Raw genomic sequence first — 27,843 nt, forward strand, 5'->3', positions numbered from 1 at the left:
GTCAAGTGATTTCTCAGGAATGTTGTGGGTGTGATAGAACTTTCATGGAAAATCCCATTCTGCTATGATTCTTTGTATTCTTTGTGAAGAAAAATACAACAGAATTTCAGAAGACCCAGCTGAAAATATTCCATGTGCATAAATTTATTTTAAATTTTATTGCATCACATTATACAAGCATTAAACATGGCTTCATGTTGATGACTAGATGTGAAAATCCATCATTCATGTCAGTACCTTTAGGCTATTTACAAGTAAGGAATCTGTATTTACTTCATATATCTCTATATTTGTCTGTACATATGTAAGAATACATGGCTATACATATGTACACACAAAAATACATCTATGGCCATACACATAGCTATAGATACAACATATATAATAATCTCCTCAGAAAGATCTGAAATTAAAAACAAAAGAAAGAAAAAGTTGTAAACAGGGTCTTGTTTGTGTCGTTTGGTGAAATGGAATTAGGACCATATGATGACATTCTAGAAATGTGTGTCCCAATGTCCGAATACTCTTTTTAGCCCAGTGTCTGTAAAATTCACATGGGACAGAATGCAAAAAAGGTAGCAAACAGGCTGAAAAACAGGCCCAGTATACAAGTTCCCCTTGGTTTTAAAAACTGGAGTATGGAACTGCCCATGATGTGCATGCGTGCTTGGTCAAGAACGGTCTACGGATAGATAGCAATTGTGTGCTGGACCGCAGCGTGATTCCCCGGGCAGTCCTCTCCGGGGTGCTGGCCCTCCCGCCGCTGCCGAGGTCTGCGACATGCACTGCAGTTGCATGTTTAGTCATTCACTTGAATGTGCTTTTGCACAGCCTGGGGAATTAAACAGAATTCAGGTCCTTGGCCAGGAAATGACCTATTACCTGGAAAAAGAAAAAGAAGGCATCAAGATCCTATGTACACACAATGGCTGAAGAACAGGATGTGTGATGGTTGATACTTGCCATGCATCAAAGGCATTCAAAGAATTTGTGACCCCAAACTGAGTCAGGTTTGGTATAAACATTATTATGCCTGTTTTACAGATGAACAAACTGAGTCAAGAAAGGCAGTCTGAAGCAACGTGACACCCTGACAACTGTTGGGGAATAGAGACAGAGGGACAAACACTATGCTTTCAAGCCAAAGTTAGAAATGGCCTCTTTGGGGAGAAAGCAGCCCATAAGGGTGAGGCCAGAAGAAACTCCCAATTGGTTACCGGCCCTGCAGCGTGGTACAGCCCCAAGGTGTGGGGTCTCTGGCTGCCAGAGCACCCAGAGGCAATTCTTTTCTCTGAGGTCTGCCTCCCCCCAACCGAAGCCATCTGTAAAGGCTCATTCTCTCTCTTCCTATGGCTTATGAGAGCCAGAGAAGAAGAGGTGAGGGTGAGGGAGGGGCTGGAGGTAGGAGCGAATCATAGAACCCGAGAAGGGTAAAGCTAGAAGGGCCCTTAAGGTATTGTTGAATCCAGCTGCTTTATTTTTACAGTTGTGAAAACTGAAGCTCCTAGTGCATGTCATACGGCTAGAGAACGGAAAAGCCAGGTCTAGAAAGTGTCGACTACATTGCAACGCATACCACTAAGTCACATCCATTATAAGAGTCTACAGAACTTCATTGTTTAGTAAACATCTCACATACATTGCCTTATTTGAGCTGCATATTAACTCTGCCAGATAGGTAGGCTCAGAAAAGTTAAGTGAATTGCCCAAAGTCACATAGCTAGCAAGTGGCAGGTCCCAGAAATGGCAAAATCACTAAGTAGTAAAATATTTCTTGTCTCAAATGAAGCAATTTAGAATAAAGGGTAGGGCCACTATTCAATACCTCTGTACTCGGTTTTATACCACTTTTATCCCAGTAGGCCTGGGGTCTAGGATATTTCCTTTACGTCCACCCTCATACCCAACTCATAATAACCCCTGGATTCATCACACGCATCTGGTTGATAAAACTTTATTGGCTTAACAACAAATGTCTCTGTAGGTATCTGTTATAACCTAACCCATACGAAAAGTGAAAAAGCACATTTTTTTCCCTACGCATCCCATTTTTCTTTTGGAGGCTGAGTTTTGGAAAATGTTTTCAAAGTTAGTTTTTGATCAAATGGAGGAGAGAGAATTGAAGGGCCAGGAAAGCAAAAGAAATGCTGTAATATTAGACTCACAGAGCATCAGAATGGAGAGCTCAGCTAATCATTTCATCCCTGAGGAACCCAAGGTCCAGAGAAGGTGACTTGTCCAAAGTCACACAGCTAGTAACTGACTTGCCAGAGAGAAAGCTTCAAAAGAACTTTCTGACAGGCTATAAAGGCACTTGATGGAGCATTCTTACAATGTGTTCAGCCTTACATCCATGCAACCCTTATTACCTGAATGTGCATTTAATGGGAACCATGTGCCTAGCACTGTGCTAGGTTATTTGAAGAATAAAAATGACAATCCACAGAGCCAGCCCTAAAGATGCTTACAGTTGTGTTGGGGAAGTCTGATATCTATTTTAAAATCATAAGTTAACAATACAAATCAGTATATGTCAATACATGTGCTATTGGCAGTATTAGCCAGAGAAGTTGAGAAGGAGTGAGTCTAAATGGGCTGAGCAGTCTGGGGAAAGCTTCTTAGAGGGTGTGGTGTGACCCAGATTGCCTGGGAGGAAACATGAGTGGGTGACTGACAGGACGGCATCTCGGGGGAGATGAAGGTTGGGTATTAGAGAGAACAGGCTGGCTGGAGTAGGAGAGAGACAGGAAGGTTTATTTCAAGGAACACCTGAGCCAACTCATGAGGACTCTGACAGCCAGGCAAGACTCTGGCTTAATTGTGGAGGCAGAGAAGAGTTACAGAAGGTACGTGAGTGGGATCAAGTTAAATTTGCAAATATTAAAGCAAGGAATAGGCTGGCTTTCGAAGCTTCTAAGAAGTTTAATTTGAGCCTTATCAGTGGAACAGTGTCAAGCTTGTGGCAGAGAGTTTAAGGAGCCACTCTCAACCTTGGAGTGGTTTCGTATAGTACTAGCACACCTCTCACCTACCTGGTCATGGCCACTCGTTGTGGTGTGCTTTTCCATTTTTCTTCCGTTCTTTTCGTTCCTTCTGGAGACGCTCCAGTTCAGCTTCATACATCATCTCCTGAATCAAGTACTTCTCTCTTCTCATTCGATCCCTTAGATCTTTTGGGAGGTCTGGGATCAGATATGAAATGAGGTGCTTTATACAAAACACGAGGTGCTAAAAACAGAGAAGAACATAACAGAATCAGGTCTATCATCCATCCTTAGTTTACAGAGACTTGGGAGTCAGCTCAGGAACTTCTCCCAGTCCAGGGATTTGGAGCCTGTAGGTTGCTATGAGTCTGAATTGACTCGACTGCAATGGGTTTGGAGATGGGGAGGTGTGTGTGATAAAAGAACAACACAGGGATAGCAGAGGACTGATCTTGGTCTGACAGTACCAGTACTGGGCTAAAAATCTCCTCACTAAAGAGGGACTGAGCCATTGATAAGTTAATTTGCAGGGAAAACCCAAACCAAACCCATTGTGTTGATTTTAACTCATTTTTTGACCCTAGGGGACAGAGCAGAACTGCCCTATAGGGTTTCCAAGGAGCAGTTAGTGGATCCAAACTGCTGACCTTTTGGTTAGTGGCCAAATGCTTAAACACTGCGCCACCAGGGCTTTGCAGGGAAGAGGAACTTAATATTGTTTTCTCTCTACTCCTTGAAGTGAAAGTAAAAGCAACAATGGACTAGCCTCAAGAGAGGTATAGGAAACTTCTAGCTCAAGCTAAGAGGCGACTTAGTTTTAATATATATGAGAAGAGATGAGATTTTCATTTATAAATATTATTATTTTAAATAATTCTCTTAAAGACTAAAAGAAAATGGATGATGTAGCTTCAGTGACATATAATATCAACAATTGCTGGGTAGATTTTAATTTTTAAGTAAATTTGAGGGTTAGATAATAAATACTCCTTTCTGTGCTTGAACATAATTAATGCCACGATGATGTACAACCCGTTTCCAGCACTTGTAGCAAACTATGACCCTTAACACTTGCATCAGAATCATTGTGGAGGGCTTGTGAACATTAAATTGGTTGCTGTTGTTGTCGTTGTTAGTTACCGTTGAGTCATTTTGACTCATGGAGACCCAACATGTGCAGAGTAGAACCGCCCCATAGCATTTTCACGGCAGTGACCTTTTGGAAGAAAGACCACGAAGCCTATCTTCCGATGCACCCCTGGGTGGTTTCAAACATCCAACCTTTCACAGCTAATAGTTGAGTGCTTAACTGTCCGTGCCACCCAGGGGCTAGAATATTAAATTTAGGACCAATAATTCCTGACTTATCCATTAACAATCGAAGAGGAATTTTCAAATACTTCTTGAAATATTCAAGTACTTCAATTCAAGGAGAAGAAAAAGAATAAACATTAAAAAAAGACATATTCAAGTACTTCAATTCAAGGAGAAGAAAAAGAAGAAACATTAAAAAAAGAAAAGCAGCTACATAATGTTATTATGCTACTTCTGGAAGCAGATAATCACATTGAAAGTTCCCATCACTGATATTTATTAATTGCTCTTAGCTACATTGTCATGCCAAAGGAAATAATGAAACTAGCTGAGAAAACTGACCTCAAACACAATGATAAAAGCCAATCGAGCTGCTAGGACGTGCCAGAACTGCAGTGTATAGCCATAGGGCACCAGTGAGTGAGGAGGGTCTCGGTAGTCCCGGTATCTACAAATAAACAGGAGAAAATTACATTCCAAACTCTGATTCTTCGGATTCTCAAATCTCTTCCATTTGCATTATATTACACATAAATAAAATCATGTAATGTAATGCAAATGGAAGAGACTTGAGAATCAGAAAAAAAAATTATATTACATGTGGAGCCTTGGTGGAGCAGTGGTTTAAGAGCTCAGCTGCTAACCAAAAGTTTGGCAGTTTGAATCCACCAGCTGCTCCTTGGAAACCCTATGGGTCGGTTCTACTCTGTCATATAGGGTTGCTATGAGTCGGAATCAACTTGATGGCAACAGATTTGTTTTTTATCTTACATGTGCATAGTCTTCTGGGGTTTGCTTGTTTAGTAACTATCATGTTACTAAGATTCATCTATGCTGTTGCATGTAGCTGATTTATTTTCATTGCTGTACAATAGACTCTGGTGCGAATACATTACAATTTATTTAGCCATTCTCTTCCTGATGGCTATTAAGGTTGTTCCATTTTGTTTGCTTTGCTATTATACACAGCGATGTGTGAACATTGTTGTATGTGTCTCCTACTGACACAAATCTCAGAGTAACTGCTGGGTCACAGGGCAGTCAAATAATCACTTTTATAAGAAAATACCAGAATGTTTTCTTAAGTAACTATTACTCTGACCAGCATCGTAAAAGAGATCTCATTGATCCACATTCCTTCCAATACCTAGTATTGTCACCTTTCTTGATTTCTGTTGATCAGATGTGGTGTAAAATGGCATCTCACCATGGTCTTTTATCCTTCATTCCCTGAATACAAATGAGGTTGAGCATTACACCATACATTTATTAGATATATGTATTTGCTCTTCTGTGAAATGCCTGCTCATGTCTTTTGCCTATTTACAAATTGGAATGTTTGTCTTTTTCTTCTCGATTGGTAGGGTGTCCTTATAGATACGTAGTAGGCCTTTATTGGCTATATGTGTAACAATATTTTCTCTCAGGTTGTGGCTTGTATTTTGACTTATTCTAGATATTTAAAAAAGTGTTTTATTGTGATAAATATATATATATATAACAAAACATTTGCCAGTTCAACGTTTTTTACATGTACAATTTTGTGACACTGGTTACATTCATCATATTGTGCAACCATCACCACTATCCATTTCCAAATTATTCCACCACCGTTAACAGAAACTCAGTGCCCCCCCAAGCAATGACTCTCCTTCTCCACCCACACCCCCTGTAATTATTTATAAACTTTGGTTTCCATACATTTGCCTATTTCATATAAGTGGGACCATACAATATTTGTCCTTATTTTACTTGGTGTAATGTTTTCAAGGTTCACCCATGTTGTAGCATGTATCAGGACTTCATCTCTCTTCATGACTGAGTAATATTCCATTGTATGCATATACCACGTTTTGTTAATATATTAATTATTGACGGTATTTTTTGAAGAGAAGTTTTTAATTTTAAGGTAATCAACAGGGCTTTACCAGTATTTTAGGTAAAAATATGATGTATATTATCCATCTTTTACTTTCACCCTTTCTATGTCCTTATGTTTGAGGTGTGTCTCTTATAAATACCATTTAGTTGGATTTAAAAAGGAAATCTGGTCTGGTAATATTTGGTTTTTAACTAAAGCAATTAATTGATCTATTTTATTTATTCTACATTAAAAAAATTTTTTTTTAATTGTGCTTTAGGTGAAAGTTTACAGAGCAAATTAGCTTCCCATTCAATAATTTATACACAAAGTGTTCTGTGACACTGGTTGCAATCCCTCCAATGTGTTAGCACTCTCCCCATTTTCACCCTGAGTTCCTGGTTTCCATTCCTCTGGTCTTCCTGTTCCTTCCTGCCTTCTTATCCTTGTTCTTGGGAAAATGTTGCCCTTTCGTTCTTACATAGTTGATTGTTCTATAGAGTATTTTCCTCACGTGTGTTACTGTTTGTGTTTTAGGCCTGTCTGTTATTTGGCTGAAAGGTGATCTCTGGGAGTAGCTTCAGATCTGTTAAAAGAGTGACTGAGGGCCATGTCTCTATCAAACCAGTAAGTCTGGTCTTTTTTATGAATTTGGATTCTTTTCTACATTTTTCTTCTGCTCTGTCCAGGACCTTCTATTGTGATTCTGGTCAAAGCAGTCAGTAGTAGTAATCGGGTACCATCTAGTTCTTCTGGTCTCAGGCTATGATCTATTTTTGATGTAACTGATACATTTGGGTTTAAATTCATCACATTATTTGTGCTTTCCATTTGTTCTCCTCGATATATGCATTTTTTTCCCCTTTCCTTTCACATCTTATGAATTTTTATCATTCCATTCCACCCATATCTAATATTTGGAAGTTTTACTCTTTAATTCTCTCTTCAGCTATGTCTAATCTGCTGTTAAAACATATCCACTGATTTTTTAAATTTCAATTATCCTCCACTTTATTTCTAGAAATCTGTTTATTTCTTTCACAATTTTTTTTTATACTCTGTTTCCTAGAAGTATTTTTAAGCCTATAGGTTCATTGCTAAAAATTTAGCAGGGAATGGTTGTTTGAAATTATATAATTTTGACGTTAAATCTTTGGTGGATCTGTTTCGGCTGTTTTTCCTTTGATTCTTGATCATAATGCCTATTTCCTTGTCTGCTTTGTTTCTTTAACAGGGAGCTGCTAATTTTCCGTGGAAGATTATTTGTGGGGGTTCTTTGATGCCTAGGGAGAAGGTACAGTTTTCCACAGTGGCGATGTCTTTGTTTCTGTCAAGTGCCTAGGGAAATTACTAGACCTGGACTATTTTAAATAGAACCAAAGCATAAGGTTCTTACACCACTCAAGTGATGTGATTTGTTCTACAAATTCTCTTGAGAACTGGCAGTGATCACAGCTTCTTAGGGATGGCTTTTCATTCTGCTTTTTTAGAAGTCCCCTTGGGAGAAGGATACTAGTGTACTTTTACTTTGATCATGTAGCCCTTTGTGGTTCTGGTTTAATGGGGAAGATTTAATACTAGACTCCTAAAGTATGCATTGCACCTTAACATAAAGAATCCTAAGGTATGGATTACATCTTACCATAAAGAAAATAAAAATTCTCACAACCAGACCAATAAGCAACATTATTATAAATGGATAAAATATTGAAGTTGTCAAGGATTTCATCTTACTTGAATCCACAATCAATGTCCATGGAAGCAGCAGCCAAGAAATCAAACAACATATTGCATTGGGCAAATCTGCAGCAAAAGATCTCTTTAAAGTGTTAAAAAGCAAAGATGTCACCTTGAGGACTAAGGTGCACCCGACCCAAGCCATGGTATTTTCAGTTGCCTCATATGCATGCATAAGCTGGACAATGAATAAGAAGGACTAAAGAAGAAGTGTTGCCTTTGAGTTATGGTGTTGGTGAAGAATACTGACTATATTATGGACTGCCAGAAGAATGAACAAATCTGTCTAGGAAGAACTACACCCAGGGTGTGCCTTAGAAGCAAGGATGGTGAGACTTTGTTTCATGTACTCTGGACATGTTATCAGGAGGGACCAGTCCCTAGAGAAGGACATCTTGCTTGGTAAAGTAGAGGGTCAGTGAAAAAGAGGAAAGCCCTCAAAGAAACTGATTGACACAGTGGCTGCAACAGTGGGTTCAAACATAGCAACGATTGTGGGGATGGAGTAGGACCAGGCAATGTTTGGTTCTGTTGTGCATGAGTTGCTATGAGTCTGAACCTAACAACAGCAACAGAAGTTTGGCATATTCTGAGTCTTATTTCCTATACTCCAAGAAACTTTAGAAATGGGAGTTTAAATTTCCTGGAATTAGCAAAAACCTCTGGGAAAAAAGCAGATTCTGTGCTCAGCTTCACTCTCTGGGTTCCAAACTTTACTTATATTTTAGCTTGATATAATTCCTTACTACCTTGTCAGAGCTTAAATACTTTAAAGAAGATTTTAAACATACTTTTTACCAAGCATTTTAGTGTTTTCAGCATGAAAACTGGTCCACATAACCTACCCCATGTATTACCCAAAACAGAAGTCCATTTGAATTTCAGAATCAAACTGTTGGCATTTTGATTGGAATTATACTGAATCTATAAATCAGTTTGGGGTAACTAGTGCTGTAATACCATTGAATCTTCCTATATATAAGCATGGTGTACTTCTACATTTGTTTATGTCCTAAAATAATGTTGTATAATTTTTCATCATAATCATATTGCCAACTATTATTTCTAGGTTCTTCACATTTTAGGAGGCCCCATTGTAAATTTTTTTTTTTTTAATCTCAGTACTAGTTTGTTTCTGATATATAGAAATACAATTGATTTTGGCATATTGATTTATTTTTTTCTCAGCAGGGATATTAAAGTCTCATAGATTTTAATCATTTATATGCATTATACTGGAGAATATTGACAGTATATTTGCAGAATGATGATGATTCTTTCTAATCCCCATGCTTTTTCTTATCTTACTGATTGGCAAGGCCCTTCAGTATAGTGTGAAATAGAAGTGGTTGTAGTGGGTATCCTTGACTTTTTATCATCTCTAAATGAATTACTATTAAGTTTGATAATTATTATTGGCTGTCATGGATTAAGTTCTGTCCCCCCAAAGTATCTGTCAACTTGGCTAGGTCCTGATTCCCAGTATTGTATGACTGTCTACCATTTTGTCATCTGATGTGATTTCCCTATGTGTTGTAAATTCTATCACTATGATGTTAATGGATTAGTGGCAGTTATATTGATGAAATACACAAGATTAGATAGTGTCTTAAGCCAATGTCTTTTGAGATATAAAAGAGAGAAGCAAGCAGAGAGACATGGGGATTTCATACCACAAAGAAGCAAGAGCCAGGAGAATAGCGCGTCCTTTGGACTTGAGGTTCCTGTGCTGAGAAGCCCCTAGTCCACAGGAAGATTGATGAAAAGAACCTTCCTCCAGAGCTGACAAAGAGAAAGGCTTCCTCTGGAGTTGATGCCCTGTTTGGACTTTTAGCCTACTAGACTGTGAGAGAATAAATATCTCTTTGTTAAAGCCATCTACTTGTGGTATTTCTGTTAGATGACTAAGACATTGGCTTTTTATAGATAAGCAAATTTCCTCCCATTCTTATTTGGCTAAGCCTTGGTATCACAACTGGATTTTGAATTTTATAAAATAATTTTTATGTATCTATAGAGATGATGGAGCCCTGGTGGTGAAGTGGTTAAGAGCTCAGGCTGTTAATCATAAGGTAGGTAGTTTGAATCCACGAGCCACTCCTCAGAAACTCTATGGGGCAGTTCTACTCTGTCCTGTAAGGTCACTATGAGCCGGGATTGACTTGACAGCAATGGGTTTTTATTTTTTTATAGAGATGATCATATTATTTTCTCCTTTAAACTCTTTACTGTTGCAAATTACATTGCTTGACTTCCCAACATTAAACCGATCTTGCCCTTGTGTTTTTAGGATTAACCAACTTGATCATAGTGCATTATCCTTTCATACATTGCTGTATTTATTTCTGCATATATTATATTACTATTTTTGCAACTATGTTCATGAGTGGTATTAGCTTATAATTATTTCACTAAAATTTGTAATTGTTTACATAAAATTTTTCTTTAAATATTTGGGATATCAGGGCTTAGGATTTTCTTTGTAGGGAGAATTTCACTAATGATTTAATTTATTCAATGGTTATTGAACTATTCTAATATCCTGTTTATTTTTGAGTCAATTTTATCTTTTTAAGAAATTTGCCAATTCCACCTAACTTTTCAAATTCATAAGCATGTTATTTATCTCATGTTATAATCCTTTAATGTCTACCATTATGTGGTGATGCTTTCTTTTAAATTACTTTTCAATAAAATGTTTTTATTTGTGTCTCCTTTCATTTGCTGATTTAATCTTGCCCAAAATTTTTCAATTTTTAGTCTTTTCAAATAGCCTCCTTTTGCCTTTGCTGATGATCCTTACTATTGTATATTTGATTCTCACTATTGCATGTTTTCATTAATATCTGCTCTTTGTAATTATATACACTTTCTCCTACTTTCTTTGGGTTTATCTTGCTGTATACTCTATTTTTTCTTTTAATTTTTATTGTGCTTTAAGTGAAAGTTTACATATCAAGTCAGTCTCCCATACAAAAATATATACACCATGGTATATACTCCCAATTGCTCTCCCTCTAATGAGATAGCCCGCTCCTTCCCTCCACTCTCTCTTTTTGTGTCCATTCCGCCAGCTTCTAACCTCCCTGCCCTCTCACCTCCCCTCCAGATAGGAGATGCCAACATAGTCTCAAGTGTCTACTTGATCCGAGAAGCTCATTCTTCACCAGCATCTTTTTCTATCCCATTGTCCAGTCCAATCCCTGTCTGAAGAGTTGGCTTTGGGAATGGTTCCTGTCCTGGGCTAACAGAAGGTCTGGGGGTCATGATCACCAGGGTCCTTCTAGTCTCAGTCAGACCATTAAGTCTGGTCTTTTTATGAGAATTTGGGGTCTGCATCCCACTGCTCTCCTGCTCCCTCAGGGGTTCTCTGTTGTGTTTCCTGTCAGGGCAGTCATCGGTTGTAGGCAGGCACCATCTAGTTCTTCTGGTCTCAGGCTGATGTAGTCTCTGGTTTATGTGGCCCTTTCTGTCTCTTGGGTTCATAATAACCTTGTATCTTTGGTGTTCTTCATTCTCCTTTGATCCAGGTAGGTTGAGACCAAATGATACATCTTAGATGGCCGCTTGCTAGCATTTAAGACCCCAGATGCCATTCACCAAAGTGGGATGCAGAATGTTTTCTTAATAGATTTTATTATGCCAATTGAATTAGATGTCCCCTGTACACTCTAACTTTTACAGCTGGATGTTTAATTCTTTTCTAATAGAATCTTTCGTGGCTATATAATTTTTCTCTAAGAAACTGCAGTAACCGCCTCTCAGAAGTTGCAACATAAAGTTGTTTTTATAAATTGTCAGTAAGTTCTGAACATTTACTAATTGCTATTATTATTTCCTTTTTGACTTATCGGTTTAGGAGCATATTTTTTAATTTTCAAACATAAAAGATTTTATATTCATCTTTTTTGTTAACAATTTATAACTTAACTGCACTGTAGTCAGAGAACATGTTTGGTACCAATCAGTTCTTTAAAATTATTCAGAGGTGCTTTATGATCCAGTATAGAGCTGATTTTTAATCAATGTGCTATGTGCACTTTGAATGAACATATATTCTGTAGTGGAGGGTGCAGCTTGCTTGCTTATCCTCTCTCTCTCTCCCCAGTGGGACAAATTTATAAATCATGTTATTCCAATGTTCTATATTATATATGTATTTTCCACCTTTCTGCTTTTAATGCTTCTGTATACTTAAATTTTAGGTGTAACTCCATGCTTATGTTTTAGATGTAACTCTAAGACCACCTGGCTTCTCGCATGCTCTCTTGTCCTCACGGAAGAGCCAGTGGGCATTTCTGTTTCTATTCTCCACATGGCAAGCACACAGAGCCAAGTCCATTTCTGCTCTCTAGGTTCTAGTTTCTTCGACTGGGATGAATGGGGTAAGGCTGAAACGCTGTAGGTCTCAACATCTAGGTTCTGTGTCTGTGGCTATTTCTCTGAAAAAAACACTGATAGGATAGGCAAAGGAATGGGCAAAGAAAATCAATTATTTTACAGTGAGTAGCTGAGAGGTTAATTTATACAAGAAAGACCTCTGCTTTTGGTCAATAGGAAGCTGAAAATTACTTATCCAAAGGCATTATGTAGTAATGCCAGAAAGAGTCCTTCCCAGGCCAGCGTGGCATGTGGGAGAGTGTAATAACCACATCCCTGGGCCACCTCTAGTAACAAAGCCACCTGAAAGAACCCTGTGCTGAAGGCTGGGATCCTTCATTCCACCACTAGTCTGGCTGGGACTCTTTAGGCAAATCAATCACCATCTTGGCTCTCAGCTCCCTCCTCTGTAAAATGAAGGATTAAACTCAATCATTACCAAGATCTCTATATCCAAGAGTCTAGGACTCTATGGCTAACCCTTTTCATGCTTTTATTATGGGGAGAGTATAGAATGTTATGATGGCAAATCTGCCAAATGCTCAGAATATCAAACAAAGTATTGACGGAAAAGATACCAGTTGAGCTCGGTTTTGACATTGTACACGAGGGGTTTTAGTGAAGTGGTTTTATCATCTGTCTGATGGGATAATGGTAGATGTGATTACTAAAGGACGTGACAGTGTTTGGCACCTAGTGGGTGCTCAAAGTCTCCTTCACTTCTTATTGTATAGGTACACATTAAGAAGCACACTTTAATCTGAAAGAGAACGTGCATCTGTGAGCTGTAGAGGCTGCTGTGGTGGACCCTGAAACAAGTTGGGACCCTTTGCTTATATATCTGAATTTGTTCAATATTTGGAGACATGACATTGTAGACTATGGGCAAGAGAAGCAGAACAGAGAAGCGCCCTCACCAGCTGTCATTCAAACCACCTGGGGACTGTTTGTGCCTGTGTCCCTAGAGCAGGCTATACCCCTTGGCCACATGTACTTTTAGTTTTCCCTTTACACCAGTGATTCTCAGCTTTGACTGTACCTGGAGCGCTTTAAGCATATTGATATCTGGGTCTCAACTCAAGAGATCCTGTTTTAATTGGTCTGGGTTACAGCCTGGGCAAGGAGAGTTTAAAAATTGCCGGGGCGGTTTTAATTCACAATCATTTGTAGTAATTCGCTGCTTAAAACCTACTCTGCAAGCAGCAGCCACCTGAGCAAAACCTCCCCATGGAAGAGCCAGCCCAGCTCAGGCACAGCTATGCTCACAGGGCCACCTTCACCTGCAGTACTTGAGAGGAGTCCCCGAGAACTCGCTGCCGTCAGACTCAGGCTCAGATCGGTTTTCAAAGTCAGAAATTCGAAACACAGACAAGCTGGCATTCACGTAGCCAACCATACACCTAAAAGAGAAGAATTCTATAATTAGAACACTGATGATCTTCTCTGCACCCAGTTCACTAAACCCTTACTTCCTAGAAGTCCCTGCAGTTGTACTGTAGCTGGCCAGCTGGCCCTGCCTTGTTGCAGCCACGCGAGTTGGGATGTAGTGAAAAGCCTGGGCGTGCTGAATCAGGAACAAGCCATTTCTTTTGTTCTAGTCCTTTCTGTGCATCATCATCATATACAGCATCACTATCCCAATCAATGCTTCAGTGAAAGAGGTGAGAGACAGCATTTCATGCACTTACATAAATATGAAACTCACTGCTTTTGTCTATAATGTTATTGTTGCTCTTAAGTGCCATTGAGTTGGTTCTGACTCACAGCAACCCCATGTACAACAGAAGGAAACACTGTCTAGTCCTGCACCATCCTTGCAATCATTGCTATGCTTGAGCCCATCATTGCGGCCACGTGTAGTCCATCTCGTTGAGGGTCTTCCTCTCTTTTGCTCACTCACCTTCTACTTGACTAAGCGCGATGTCCTTCTCCAGGGACTGGACCCGCCTGATAATGTGTTTAAAATACGTGAGATGAAGTCTTGCCATCCTCCTTCCAAGGAGCATTCTGGCTGTACTTCTTCCAAGAGAGATGTATTCATTCTTCTGGCAATCCATGGTATATTCAATATTCTTTGCCAACACCATAATTGAGAGGCATCAATTCTTTTACATATATATGTATACACACACACATATACATACATATGTATATATTTTTATATATATAAAAGAATTGATGCCTTTATATATATGTGTATATATGTATATGTGTGTGTATATATATACTTATATATATGTATATGTGTGTGTGTATATATATAGCCCTGGTGGTGCAGTGGTTAAGAGCTCAGGCCTCTAACCAAAAGGTCGGCAGTTCAAATCCACCAGCTATTCCTTGGAAACACTATGGGGCAATTCTACTCTGACCTACAGGGTAGTAAGGAGTTGGAATCAGCTCAATACCACAGAGCAACAACAACATACGTGTATCATTGAGAGAAAATGAGAGAGACAACAACAGTTAGAGTTCCTGGGTGGTACAACTGGTTAACATATTCAGCTGCTAACCAAAACATTAGAAGTTCAAGTCTACTATGACACACGTGGGATCATCATGCACTGCAGTGAACTCAACGGCAACTGGTTTGGTGTGTATGTATGTGCGTGTGTGTATAAGTTCTCATAATGGCCTAAATATGATTGGTGTGAAAGTTCTCACCTCCCAAACTCACATCTCATGCTCCAGCCATGCTAGATTATTTGTCCTGAATATATCATATCGTTTCATGCTTCTGCTTGGAATTCCTTCACTCCTTTCTTTACCTACAGGAGTAGTACTCATCTTTCATGGCCAATCAAGTGCCACCCTCTGGGAAGCCTTCCTGATCCCCCCAGTGAGAATGACTCACTCCCTTCTTTCTGTGTCCCACTTAGTTCACAATTACTGCACAACTTGTACTTGGCTGTATAGATGTGTGTCTTCGCCTTTGGAGTGTAGCTCTTTGGGGGCAGAGCAGGTACCTTAGGTATTTTTGTGTTCTGGAATCTAGGACAGTCTTCCTGCAGTGTAGGAATCCAGTAAATGTTGAATTAAATTGGCTTGATTGGAGGGAAACCAAAGTATCAGAGATTCTATCCAGGTCTTGAGAATGGATCAGGATTAAAACTATTGCCCTGGACTGGCCAGGGATAAGAGGTTTCATGAATACATGGTTTTCATTCTAGACCGGAAGGCAGTATAGTGTAATATGAAAAGCGTGGGCTCTGGGGCCAGGGCTTTTGTTGCTTAAAAAAAAAAATTTTTTTTTTTATTAGCCACGTAGTCTTGGCCAGTTACATAACTTTTCTAAATTACAAGACTGTCCACCTCATAGTGTCATGTGGGGATGAAATGAAATGATATATGTGAGGCAAGGGATACAGTGCTTAGCCTACAGCAAGATCTTATTACCTGCCAGTGGCTATTATTATTCATTTTATTTATTTCTTGCACCTAGCAGGAGGTCAATAAACAATTATTGATTGAATGACTAAATCACGGTGTTCAGATTTTCTTCATTAACATGTCTGGCTTTATTAAATGAAATGTGATTTTCCCAACTGCTGCATGCCAAACCACAACAGTTCTGACAGCACATAGATTCTGTGTGTTGTCTCACTCAAGATAAATCACTGGTTTTATCAGGGCCCTGAAAAAAATGGGCCAGGAAGGGCCCATTTGTCAAGTCACTCATGAGTGAAACAAATGGCAGTGGGTGTGTAACACACCTTCATCCTCCCAGCAGCAGGCCTCCCCTACCACTCTATGAAAGGGTAATGTAAAATGACGTCTCCCTCATCTATGAACTGTCCAGAACTTGAGAGGAAAACAAATTGGTGCCTTGAAGATTATCAGCTGTCACAGTGAGGGAGCCAGTTTTTGTGAAGTACAGAATATAGCAGAGTCTTCTCAGGAGCTGAACAGCCAAAGGTAAAAATGCCCTGGTAACTGGCAGAAAACAGGTCCAGCATTGAGATGGAATATTCATCACCCCTCCTGCACTCTTATCTCACAAACCAGCCCCAAGGCTTTATTAGATTAAAGCTGCTGTCTACTAAGAAAATCTAAATTTGAATGAAACACCTTTCAAATGGACAGTACCCTCCCCAATCAATCAGTCAATAAAGAGTAGACACTTTTGAACCTATTTATTAAGTACCTTTATGTAATGTCAATCATAAATCCAAGTTGGAAACATGTCTTTAATGGGTATTTACTCCTTCTGGGTACAAACCATTAAACATGGGCTCAGCACACAGACATACAGTTATCTGCTGTATAAATCTTTTTTCTATATCATTTCCAGAATAGAGGAGAAGAGGGACTGGCCATATGGGACTGTCTATCAAGGTGCAGGCATTTCATGAATTCTTTTCACTACGGCAGAATCTTAAGGTCTCTAAACAAAAAAAAAAAAACCCAAACCCATTGCCTTCGAGTCAATTCCAACTCACAGCAATCCTAGAGGACAGAGTAGAACTGCCCCACAGGGCTTCCAAGGAGCAGCTGGTAGATTCTAACTGCTGACTTTTTGGTTAGCAGTGAAACACTTAACCATTGTATCATCAGGTTCTCTAGGTGGCATAAATGGTTTGCGTGTGACTACTAACCTAAAGGTTGGCAGTTTGAACCTACCCAGTGGTGCCATGGATGAAAGGCCTGGTGATCTGCTTCCAGGAAGATTACAACCAAGAAAACCCTATGGAGCAGTTCTACTCTTTAGTCTGAATCAACTCAATGGCAACTTTTTTTCCAGATTATGGCAGAATCTTAGCCATAAGATAGTTGAAATGATTGTCAATTCAGGGATTTCCCACACTTGGATGTATAAAGTTCTGCCAGTGGCACCCATGTGTCAACCCATTGACCTATTGTTCCAGCAGGAAGGCCACAGCCAGCAACAGATCCCATGTCTGTGACTCAGTTGCTGTCTGGAGCTCTCTGTACCAACCCTGTGCTCACCGCCATCTCCAAGTGAGAAAAGGAAGATGAGGCCACACTGATGGTCAGGGAGAAGGGAGAGCTACTGAGGAAAAATTACAGACAAAGGAAGGTTTCCGGTGAATATAAAGTAATGCGGTCAACTTTCCTAGAGGCTTGGTAGATGGCCTCTGAAGGCCTATCCAAGACAGGAGGTTCAGGAAATGTCTTATGAAAGGGTAGCACTGTTTCGATTAGGATGCATACTGCTTCCAAGTAATGACTGAGAAGAACACGTTCATTTAAATGTGAGAATTCTGCTTTTAAAATGACTCAGTACCTCTTGTTTTCAATCCTTTAAAATACACAGGGGAAGGGATGAACCAGTGACTTTTACGATCAGTTTTAAGGAAAAGAACAGAATCAGAAGTTGACATTTGAGTTTGTGGGTGCCAGATCAAACTCACTGGCAGAATGTCTTTGAATTTTGCTACCAAATTTGCCTTTGAGGTTTTAGATACTGTGACATAAAATTGCATGGGGATAGGAATCAAAGGATGAAAAAGCTAGGGAAAATAAGAGCAGTTTTATGTATTTAAAGTCAAACACACTTTTTAGGTAAAGCTGCTCAGGCTAATGAGGTGAGAACAGAAGAAAGTGACTTCTGACTCATTGCAATAAAAATGTCAGATATTAAGAACAAGTAAGTTAAAACTTCTGTAAACTTTATCTTTTTTAAATACAATTTTGTAATTGGTTATGGTGTCACCCTATTTAATAGGTTTACAGTTTGGTTTGTAGTTCATTAAGTAAGGTATTTGTGGTTAATTCTACAAAAATTTGAGCTTTGGGTTCTTGATCAAGGCTGTAACGCCATATGATATCACTGTCACTATGAGAAAATAGCTTTGACGTATAACACTAACTTTCACGTATAAGAGCACCTTTTATAGGAATAAGCAAAAAAAAAAAAAACCCATTGCTGTTGAGTTGATTCTGACTCATAGTGACCCTATAGCACAGAGTAGAACTTCCCTGTAGAGTTTCCAAGGAGTGCCTGGTGGGTTTGAACTGCCAACCTTTTGGTTAGTAGCCATAGCTCTTTACCGCTACACCACCAGGGTTTCCTTATAGGAATATACCTCACAATAATTCTAAGGCCTGAATGTAGCCTTAAAAAATGTTCCAAAACTCTAGGTGAAGCATACCTGATAACAAAGTAATTAGTTTAATACAGTCAGCTGGGAAAAAAAAAATCAAGTTGCTTATTTTTGCTGTCTGGAAAAATTTTTAGTTTGTTAATTGAAATTTTAACTCTGAGAGAATAATTTTATAGTACACATCTTTAATTTTACTTAATAATTTTTGTCTCCTGATGCCTGCCCAGAAGTGATTTTAGTTCTTTGAGTTCTTTGCTAAAGGACTCATGTAAAGATACCCTGAAAAAGGACATGATTTCATTTTGCAAGCAATGAGCAGTCTAAGCATGAGCACTGATTCAGGAATCAGCCTAAGTAGGCTGGAGCCAAAGAGAAGGAATGACTCAAGAGGAAAGATGAAAACAGTCAAAAAATTCTATTTTGATGTTTAAACAACTGATTCCGACTCATAGCGACCCTATGTGTGTCAGAATAGCTCTGTACTCCACAGGGTTTTCAATGACTGAATTTTTGGCAGTGTGAAAAAAAAAAAAATTTTTTTTTTTCATCACCAGGGCTTTCTTCCCAAGTGCCTCTGGGTAGCCTTGAACCACCAACCTTTCAGTTAGCAGCTGAGTGCATTAACCTTTTACACCACCCAGGGACACCTTTCGATGTTTCAAAAAAAAAAAAAAAAAGTATTTCTTGTATACTCACTATGTGGAGAACATTGCCTCAAACTTAGATATATATACATATTTTTTTATTTGTTGTTGTTGAGAATATACACAGCAAAACATACAGCAATCCAACGGTTTCTACATGTACTTTTCAGTGACTTTAATGGCATTCTTTGAGTTGTGCAACCATTCTCACACCCCTTTTCTAAGTTATTCCTCGCCCATTAACATAAACTCACTACCCTCTAAGATTCCTCTCTAATCTTTTGGGTTTCTGTTGTCAATATGATCACATACAGTAAGTTCTTAAAAGAACATAATGCCCAAGGTGGACATTTTTTACTAGTTAAACTACTGTTTGGTCTTAAGAAGAATTCAGGGCATATTTTTGATTTAAGGTTTAAAGATTATTTCCAGGCAATAGTTTCAGGAGTTCATCCAGCCTCCATGGCTCCAGAAAGTCTGAAGACCGTGACAAGCTTTGGTATTCTTATTTTATGACTGGCTTCCCTGCCTTGCCACTGAACACACATTCCCTGGGCACCCATGATGTTAGAAAGACTGTGCTGGAAAAGCACAGATGCAATCCTTGTTCTCATGAAGTCTATATACAGCCAGGGGAAAAAAACATGTAACAGAGGAATAACAAGGGACCAATTAAGACGTGTTGTCATAGGGCATGAGGGACATGGGAACAAAATGACCCGAGACATGTGGGTGAAATTCTCATTTATGAGGAAGCCGGGGAAGCTGGAAGAACTGTAAGAAGGGGGCGTGAGGGAGCCTGGATTTTTGGAGAAGGGCAAGTTGGGTGGTTTTGATGGAGTACTTTTGATTTAGTATCAATTTAAATTGAAATATGGCATTTCCACAAACAGATTAAATCATAATATGTGGGATTTGACTACATCTGCCCCAACAGCCTACGACATTGTAATATTTGACAATGCTGCTCCTCTGTAAGTTCAATCGTTTCTAAAGCATTTCTAAATTGGAATAAAAAATACCTGAAAAGAATAATAGAGTTGCTGGTGGGGCATAAGATTTATGAAGAAACATGCACAAATATAACTATTTGAAAACTAGAAAAATGATCGGTGAATTAGAAGACAAAAGGTGGATCTATGGATACCGAAAATGGTAGCTGATTCTTAAGTCAAAGGGAAAAGTTTTTAAAAAAACATCCCTGGAGAGTCCAATAAAACTGAATTAAGGAGGCTACTAGATAAATCTTAATCAGCATGAACACTGTCTTAAATCTAAAAAAAAAAAAAAAAAAAATCTAATAGGCTGTTAAAATTCTAAAGCTTTAATCCACTATCAACTGGGTATTAATGTTTCACTTTATTTTTTGGTTCCACCAAAACAAAACCAAAATATAATGAAAAACAAAAAACAAAACATACATATGCCCTGGTTTCACTACATATGGAGTTAAGGAATTAAAGTGACCACTGGGGCTTAAACCCGGGGAGGTTCTGGTTCAATGAGCTTGATAACCACCCATTAGCCTTGGTCTGCAGGGCTGTGCGTTAAGGACTGAGAGCACTGTATGAGCAATCAGAGACGTGGTGGGCCAGGCTCTCCCTTCACACGCTGCACCAGTTACTCTACCCTGTGATTCTGGATTTAACCTCTCAATTTTTTCCTGCTCCAGTAAATGAGGATAATAATATATGTCCCACTCCCAGTGCTGTCTGGGAGTTAGAGTTTGTCCACGTATATTTTTTATAGTTCATTAAGTGCAAAACGATTGTAAAAGTAGTTTGAAGGAAGGTAAGCTTTTTCAGCTAAGTCAAGCAGTAAATGTTGAAAACAGTAGTTAGAGAGAAATGCCTTGGTTGTATAAGTCTTTAAGTCTGTCTTAAAATGGGAAAGTATGATTACTTAAAGTTGCTAGATAATTAGAGCTTAATGGCAACTCTGTTATTTTAGTAGATAAATTTTAAAAAGCCTCTTCAAATAGCTAGACTGTGAGTTTTATCACACTCTTCAATTATCCATGCCTCAGTGGTTGCCATGAATCAGAATTGACTAGATGGCAAAGGCTTTGTTTTTTTGTTTTTAGTGTATTTATGTAGGATTAATAATGAAATTGGGTACAAGCCAGGTATATATACTATATGAATTCAGCAGACTTGAATGGTATCTCATATTTGGTGGCACTTTGTTCTTTGGGGCTAGCTGGATTATAAAGGTTAAGGCTCAGTCTAGTAAACCAGGAGGCAGGACTGAGCATATAAATAGGCAGCATTCCCTGTGGGATGATTTCTGGGGCATCAAGGAGATCCTATGATCCCAGAACACACCCTCTCTGTCCATCAGACATCTAAATCCCACCATTAGAATTTGATTATTTTGGCTTTAGCCAAATAGGGATTTTTCTTCTATTAAAGTATGTTAAGACTTCTTGGTCTTTTTCCAGGGTGTAGAAAGGTGCAGAAATGAAAGCTAGGGACATATTATAATTTTGTCTTTATTTAGGCTTAATCTATTCCAGAAGTGTACTGATACATCAGGAGCCATTGAGGTGATGCCATAGAATTGAGCCCCCCAGGGTAGCTTTAGTCGCCAGTGTAGACACTGATCAGGTCAACAGCCATGAAAGAATCGTTCACTTACATATTCCACAAATATTTATTGAGTGTCTCTGGGACCTAGTAGATGGTAGTATATTTTCCATGTAAAATTTTCATAGTCTACATATTATGACACAAGAAGAATCAGATGGTAACTGTCTTTTACAAACTCGGAAATGATATAACTATATAGTGTATCATGTACCATGTATCAGCATAACGCACACATTTCTAAATTCACAGATGGCATGGGTCAGGGAGAATGATTAATCAATGGTCTCACATTGGATCCCACCTAAAACCTGTCTGGCTTGTGTGATCACTGCTCCCTTAGTAAGTCAGCTTTGGCTGACAGTGTTACTACATCATAATTCCATTTCTCTCATCACAGACCTTCCTATCCTGGGATTGTGTCCCTAAGATCCCAGGGCTTCTGGCTGAGTTTCTACCATCTCAAATGCCTAAGGGATGGAGGTTTCATGATGGTTTCATGGCAAACTTACTTTTGCCCGGCTTCTCCTTGGCCTGCACAAGGTCCATACTTATAAGCATACACCAGGCGAGGGATAAAGTCAGATGTTATCGCTATGACAAATGCGTTTGTAATAACAGAGAGGATTCCAATGCCTTCAAGAATTCCATACCAAATTCCTATTCAAAGAGAAAATGTAATGTTAGTTCCAGACATAACAACAGTAGTAAGTAACAATTGGAGTAACTAATTTTCAGTAGTGTTCTCCATAGATCCTTTCATCTTCCCAAATACAGGTAGCCTCCAACTTACAACGGGGTTCTAGTCCCATAATTCTAAGTCTGTTCTGATATAAGTCAAATGTCTCATTTTTTTTTCAGTATTCATTATTGTTGCCTTTTATTATCATTATTATTTTTTTTGTGATAAATACTATTAACAGCATTTTTATAAACCCAGTCTTTATTTGTTTTGGGGGGTTGGAAACATTTCTATAAATTTACAAATATATTTTAATACATACATAAACGAAAAACCAAACACGTTGCCATCAACTCGATCCGGACTCATAGTGACCCTGTAGGACATAGTAGAACTGACCCATAAGGTTCCAAGGAGCGGCTGGTGGATTTGAACTGCCAACCTTTTTGGTTAGCAGCCGAACGCTTAACCACTATACCACCAGGCATACACATACATAAAAAAATACACGTCCATAAAAAAATGGAGGACACTGACATCTAGTTAGGTGCTGCAATAACTCCACTTGTGGAAGGTTCTGGATTATCTGGATTATCCCTGGGAATGGGGATGGCACATCTAGTCAGAAAATTAGTGAGTTGTCTGTATGGTTGTTTTATGTGTTGCAACATTGTAGGTAGCACATATTACTAATGATAAGATGTCCAAAAAAAAAAAAAAAAAGATGGTCATAAGTGCGATTGATCATAACTTGAATATGTCATAGGGTAGGGATTACTTGTACTGTTATTTGCAATCAGGGGTAAGAATTTGTGCTTCCAAACACTCTGCCATTGAGCATTTCTGTGGAAATGCCAATGTTCACTACTTAATTCATTTAGGATTAGATGTAAGCGAAGGAATTCTGGTCAATGATAAGGCACTAAAACACCATCTGATAAGATGGATACAAACAATGTTAAGCATGCCACCAGACTGGAAGCTCCTTAACAGTATGCATAGGGTTCCATTCATCTTTGTGGGCCCAGTTCCTCATGCACTAACCCAGGGCAAGTGTTCATTAAAGTTATGTTTGTTTCATATGATGGTTAAAAGACCACCACGAGCCAAGAACATCCACATTCAATTCTCTTGCACACACACTGGCTGAGTGCCCACTCTGCTAAACTTTGGATGCAGAAATAAATAACTGAATAAGGACTGCACCTTATTCAACTCAGCATCATTGGTCAAAGATAAAGGCCATCTTTGTGGCTGGAAAAACTGGATATTGTTTCATGTGATCCAGGCAAACATTCAGGGAAGCGTAAAACAAAGTTAACTAAATGGAAGGTCTACTTTAAAAAGGAAACAAGTGATAATAAATCAAAATTTTAGACTCTGAAGTCTTAAGACAGAAATAACAAAATTGGAAATGCATTTAAACACAAATTCTCTAGCACTGGAAATTATAAATTTCCAAACAGTCAGCTTTACTTCTTGTCTAATATTATTTAAAGCTAACATAATTATTCTTTTGCAAGAATTAGTTGAATCATCTTACATGGAAAACATAAGTTACAATCTAAAATTGGTGGCCATTTCTATTTTATCTACCAGGTGGTTAAATATTAAAAAAAAAACTTACCAATCCAACTTACCTATATCTTTGGCCCTTGAAGCTAAAGGTCGCCTCCACTGTGTGACAAATTTGTAAGCATCAAGTCGAATTTCAATTATGTTATTCAGTAAGGCCAGAAGTGGTGCTAGGGGAAAAGCTGCCACGAAGATAGTTGTGAATCCAAACTGAAGAACTAGAGAAGAAAAAAAGGAAAGAGAATAGTATTAGTTTTTCATTACTATTTTTAAAAGAATAATAACCTATTATGTCATTGTCTTAGCCTATATTTTTCTCAGTACAGAAGCACAGGGGACACTGGAAAAAGAAGCACTCCTGGGCCTGGGAGCAATGACATCCTAGAAGCAATAAGCACACCTGGAGCCCAGGTATTGTTTTCTACGTACCATTCCTCAATAAAAGGAACCAGGGCTCCTTAGAGAAATGGCTGATTCCAGGGCTATGGCAGGGAAAGTACAAGAGGAGCCTGGAATGTCTTGTGGTACCAGAAAGCAAGGAAGTGTTAAAAAAAAAAACATGAGGACATGTCAAAAGGACAAAGGACCAACCTGAAGGAGCTCACAATGGTCAAAGCAGGAATAATTTGGGCAAAAAATAAATAATGATAGTACTGAATTATAATGCAAAGAATAAAATAAATACCTGTGAGTTCTATACTAATATGAATAAATAATTGAATAAATAAATAAACGGGGGGAGGAAAGGGACAGCTTTTCCTTACAGCAGAATTCTAGTTAATAAATGTAGAAGGAATAATGAAAATAGAAAATCACCATTAGTGAATACCACATTAACAATTATTGCAGGCAAGAATCACAAAAAAAAAAAAAAAAAAAAAAAAGCTAACATTAGTGGGGAAAGTATGATGAAAAAGAGGATATTTGCATATTGTCAAAGTATCTCCCTACATGATACTTAATAATTACAAAGGGAAAAATACTAACTTTATGGCGGAGAAACTTGGCAAACAACACCTTAACCAAACGATCAAAGTTAATATCACCAGTAACAAGACATACTGACATCAAGTACCACTGATGTGATGTGCTGAGGAGGCACCACCTCACTTCTGTGGCATTCCTGCCCAAGCTGCATAACCTCAATCTAATCATGAGCAGGCATCAGCCAAGCCCAAATGGGAGGACCTTCTACACAACTAATTACCAGCATTCTACGAAAATGTCAAGATCATGAAAAACAAAAGAAACAAAAAAGCCTAAGGAACTGGCATAGATTGGAGGAAGCTAAGGAGACATGGCAGCTAAATGTAACGTTGGATCCGGACAAGTCATGGACCAGAAAAAAGATATTAGTAGGAAAACCGGCAAAATTCAAATAAGGTCTGTAGATAGTAAATTGTACTAACATTAATTTTCTGGTTTTGACAAGTATGTAAGATGTTAACACTAGGGGAACCAAGGTGAAGGGTACAAGGGAACTCTCTGTAATATTTTTGTAATTTTTCTGAAAGAAGAAAATTTATTTCAAAATAAAAAGTTAAACAAAACAAAAACCACGACACTATCCCTGATGCAAAATAACCTGATAGCACAGTTGAAAAAAAAAATTTGTGGGGCATCATGGGCTCCAAAAAAAGTATCTGGTTGAATAAATGACTACATATTTTTTTTTTACTGCTTTTACTTTTTAATATTTGTTTTAGAAAGTAATGTTACCAAAACAACTTCTAACACTTACATACCATTTTCTGTGTACCAGGCACTATTCTAGTTACCTCACATATATTAACTAATTAATTAACACATACATTCACAATAATCCTATGAGGTAGGCCTTATTATCACCTTCATTTTATAGGTGAGGAAACACAAGCACAAAGAGGTCAAGTGACTTTCCCAAGGCATAGAAGAAGCAATTCCAACCTGAGCAGTGTGAATCCGGCAGAGTCTATCTAAACGGCTCTGTGACACTGCCAGCTCCAGGTGTCCCTTACCTTTGGTCATATTCATACTCAGTGCCTTTGCTGGGTAGCAAAGCCCATATTTTCATTATTGTCTCTCTGATGAGAATGCCCAACTACCATATTTTTATGCAAATAACATACACCTACATTTGCCAATTATGCCCTCCCCCTGTGAAGTAGTTTTGTAAGCACGCTGTTAATTTTTTTACAAAAAATTTTTTACAGCATTATGTAAAAAAAAAAAATTGGCATAGTGGCACTTAGGAGAATATCTCATGGAGGGTAGGGAGGGCGGGCACTGTTAGCAAACAAACATAGAAGGCAGGTGTTATTTACATAAAAAATATGATCCCATAGGGTTTCTGAGACTGTAAGGGAAGAAGACTGCCACGTCTTTCTCCTGCAAGCCACTGATGGTTTCGAAAAGCCAACTTTTCAGTTAGCAATTGATTGCTTTAACCACTGCACCACCAGGGCTCCTTAAACAAACAAAAAACAGTATATATCTTTAACACTCTCCTAAAAGAATTTTCAGTTGTCTGCTACTATGCTACAGAAACAACACTCTCCAATCCAATCTCTCAATCTTATCCTTAAGCTTGTTCCTCTTTCCATGTCCCCCCACCCCCCAACCTCAGAGTCCTCTCAGACAAAAGCCAGGTTTCAGCTCAGCCTTCAGACCATTAGCCTCTAAGTCCCAACAATTACACTTCAGAAATGTGTCTCTTGTCTCTCCCTTATTTCCACTGTCTCTACTCAAGTTCGGGCTCTGATTTTCCTATCTATTTTCTCTGCCTCAAACTTTCACCCCATTCCCCTAATTGCACTGCTGGCAGTGTGCCTAAAATATTGGTGAAAGCCCATTACTTGTCACTTTGCTACTTAAAACTCTTCACTAGGTTCCCACTGCCCATAGAATAAATCCCAAATTTTTACCATTATCATTCAAGGATCTCAATAAATTGGCTCCAAGCAAACTTCCAAGCTTCATGTCCAAACATGCCCCCTACCCTAAACAGGACTCCCATATAACCCTCCCCCAGGCACCCGAGACTTCTGATTTTATAGGGATACATCATGTTGTTAGCGTTTTTGTTAATGCTATTCTCTGGTGAAATGCTATTCTTCCTTCAAGAGTAAGCTCAAACATGCCATCTTCTGGGGCCTTCCTTCATTATAATTAACTATTCTTTTTTCTGGAGCACTGATGGCTCAGTGGTTAAGAGGTCGGCTGCTAATCAAAGATAGACAGTTCGAATCCAAGAGAAGCTCCTTGGAAACCTTATGGAGGCAGTTCTACTCTGTCCTATAGGGTTGCTATGAGTTGGAATAGACTCAATGGTCATGGGTTTGGTTTGATTATTCTTTCTTCTGTAGCTCCCACAAATCTGCTTACATCTCCACCATAGAAGTTATTTTATTTTATCTTGATGTTAGCTGGCTCTCTATTGCTCTGGGCTTCATGAAGGCAGAAATGGTGACTTCTTTTTGTTTTATTTCCTACATACTCACTACAATGGTTTTGTGCATGGGAAGTACTAAATAATGCTTAAAAAAAAAAAAATTTGTACCAAATTATGCTTGTTCAGTGACTTACACGTAATTAAAGGTCAGGGAACCAAAGAAACCTATCAAGTGGAAATAAAATTGGCAGAGATAATTCTTATAATCACTAAGAGTACTGGATGTTGCAGATAGAAAAAAATGACTCACTAAAGAGCAGTTCTCTAAGATTGAGTTTATAATGAAAGTAACTACAAGTTTAAAGCAAAAAGAAAACTGGTTTAGTTCATTGGTAGTTTTTGTTAATCTGACACTTTTCTTTGGGTTTAACAAATTTAGTTAACTAAATAAATATTATGATCATTTAATCAAATCCAACAATTATTTTCACACAACACAGATGTGGCCTATGGATACTGGTCTTGAAAAGACTATAAGGTCCATTAGCTGCTGGCTGCTGAGTGGAGCTCAGGGAAGAGACCTGATGTGGCCCAGAGGTAGTTGAGTTTTTTTTTTTTTTTTTTAATTCTTTTGAAAAAAAATTTATGT

The 27,843-nt window shown here is 38.5% G+C and overlaps 1 protein-coding gene across 5 annotated transcripts in view; it reads right to left on the reverse strand.

The window, feature by feature from the left end:
• Positions 1–27,843, reverse strand: part of ANO4 (anoctamin 4) — a 491,252-nt gene continuing 463,409 nt past the window's right edge. For all 5 annotated transcript variants that reach the window (XM_010599655.3, XM_023538812.2, XM_023538815.2 and 2 more), the window contains 6 exons: positions 23,890–24,042; positions 22,080–22,227; positions 13,557–13,676; positions 4,641–4,746; positions 3,033–3,228; positions 1–882 (listed from right to left, as the gene is read on the reverse strand). In XM_010599655.3, the coding sequence (XP_010597957.2) occupies positions 3,037–3,228; positions 4,641–4,746; positions 13,557–13,676; positions 22,080–22,227; positions 23,890–24,042 (719 nt within the window). In that variant the 3' untranslated portion in view covers positions 1–882; positions 3,033–3,036. The remainder of the gene's footprint in view (positions 883–3,032; positions 3,229–4,640; positions 4,747–13,556; positions 13,677–22,079; positions 22,228–23,889; positions 24,043–27,843) is intronic.

Source organism: Loxodonta africana, chromosome 4 (assembly GCF_030014295.1).
Source record: "Loxodonta africana isolate mLoxAfr1 chromosome 4, mLoxAfr1.hap2, whole genome shotgun sequence".
Taxonomy (NCBI): domain Eukaryota; kingdom Metazoa; phylum Chordata; class Mammalia; order Proboscidea; family Elephantidae; genus Loxodonta; species Loxodonta africana.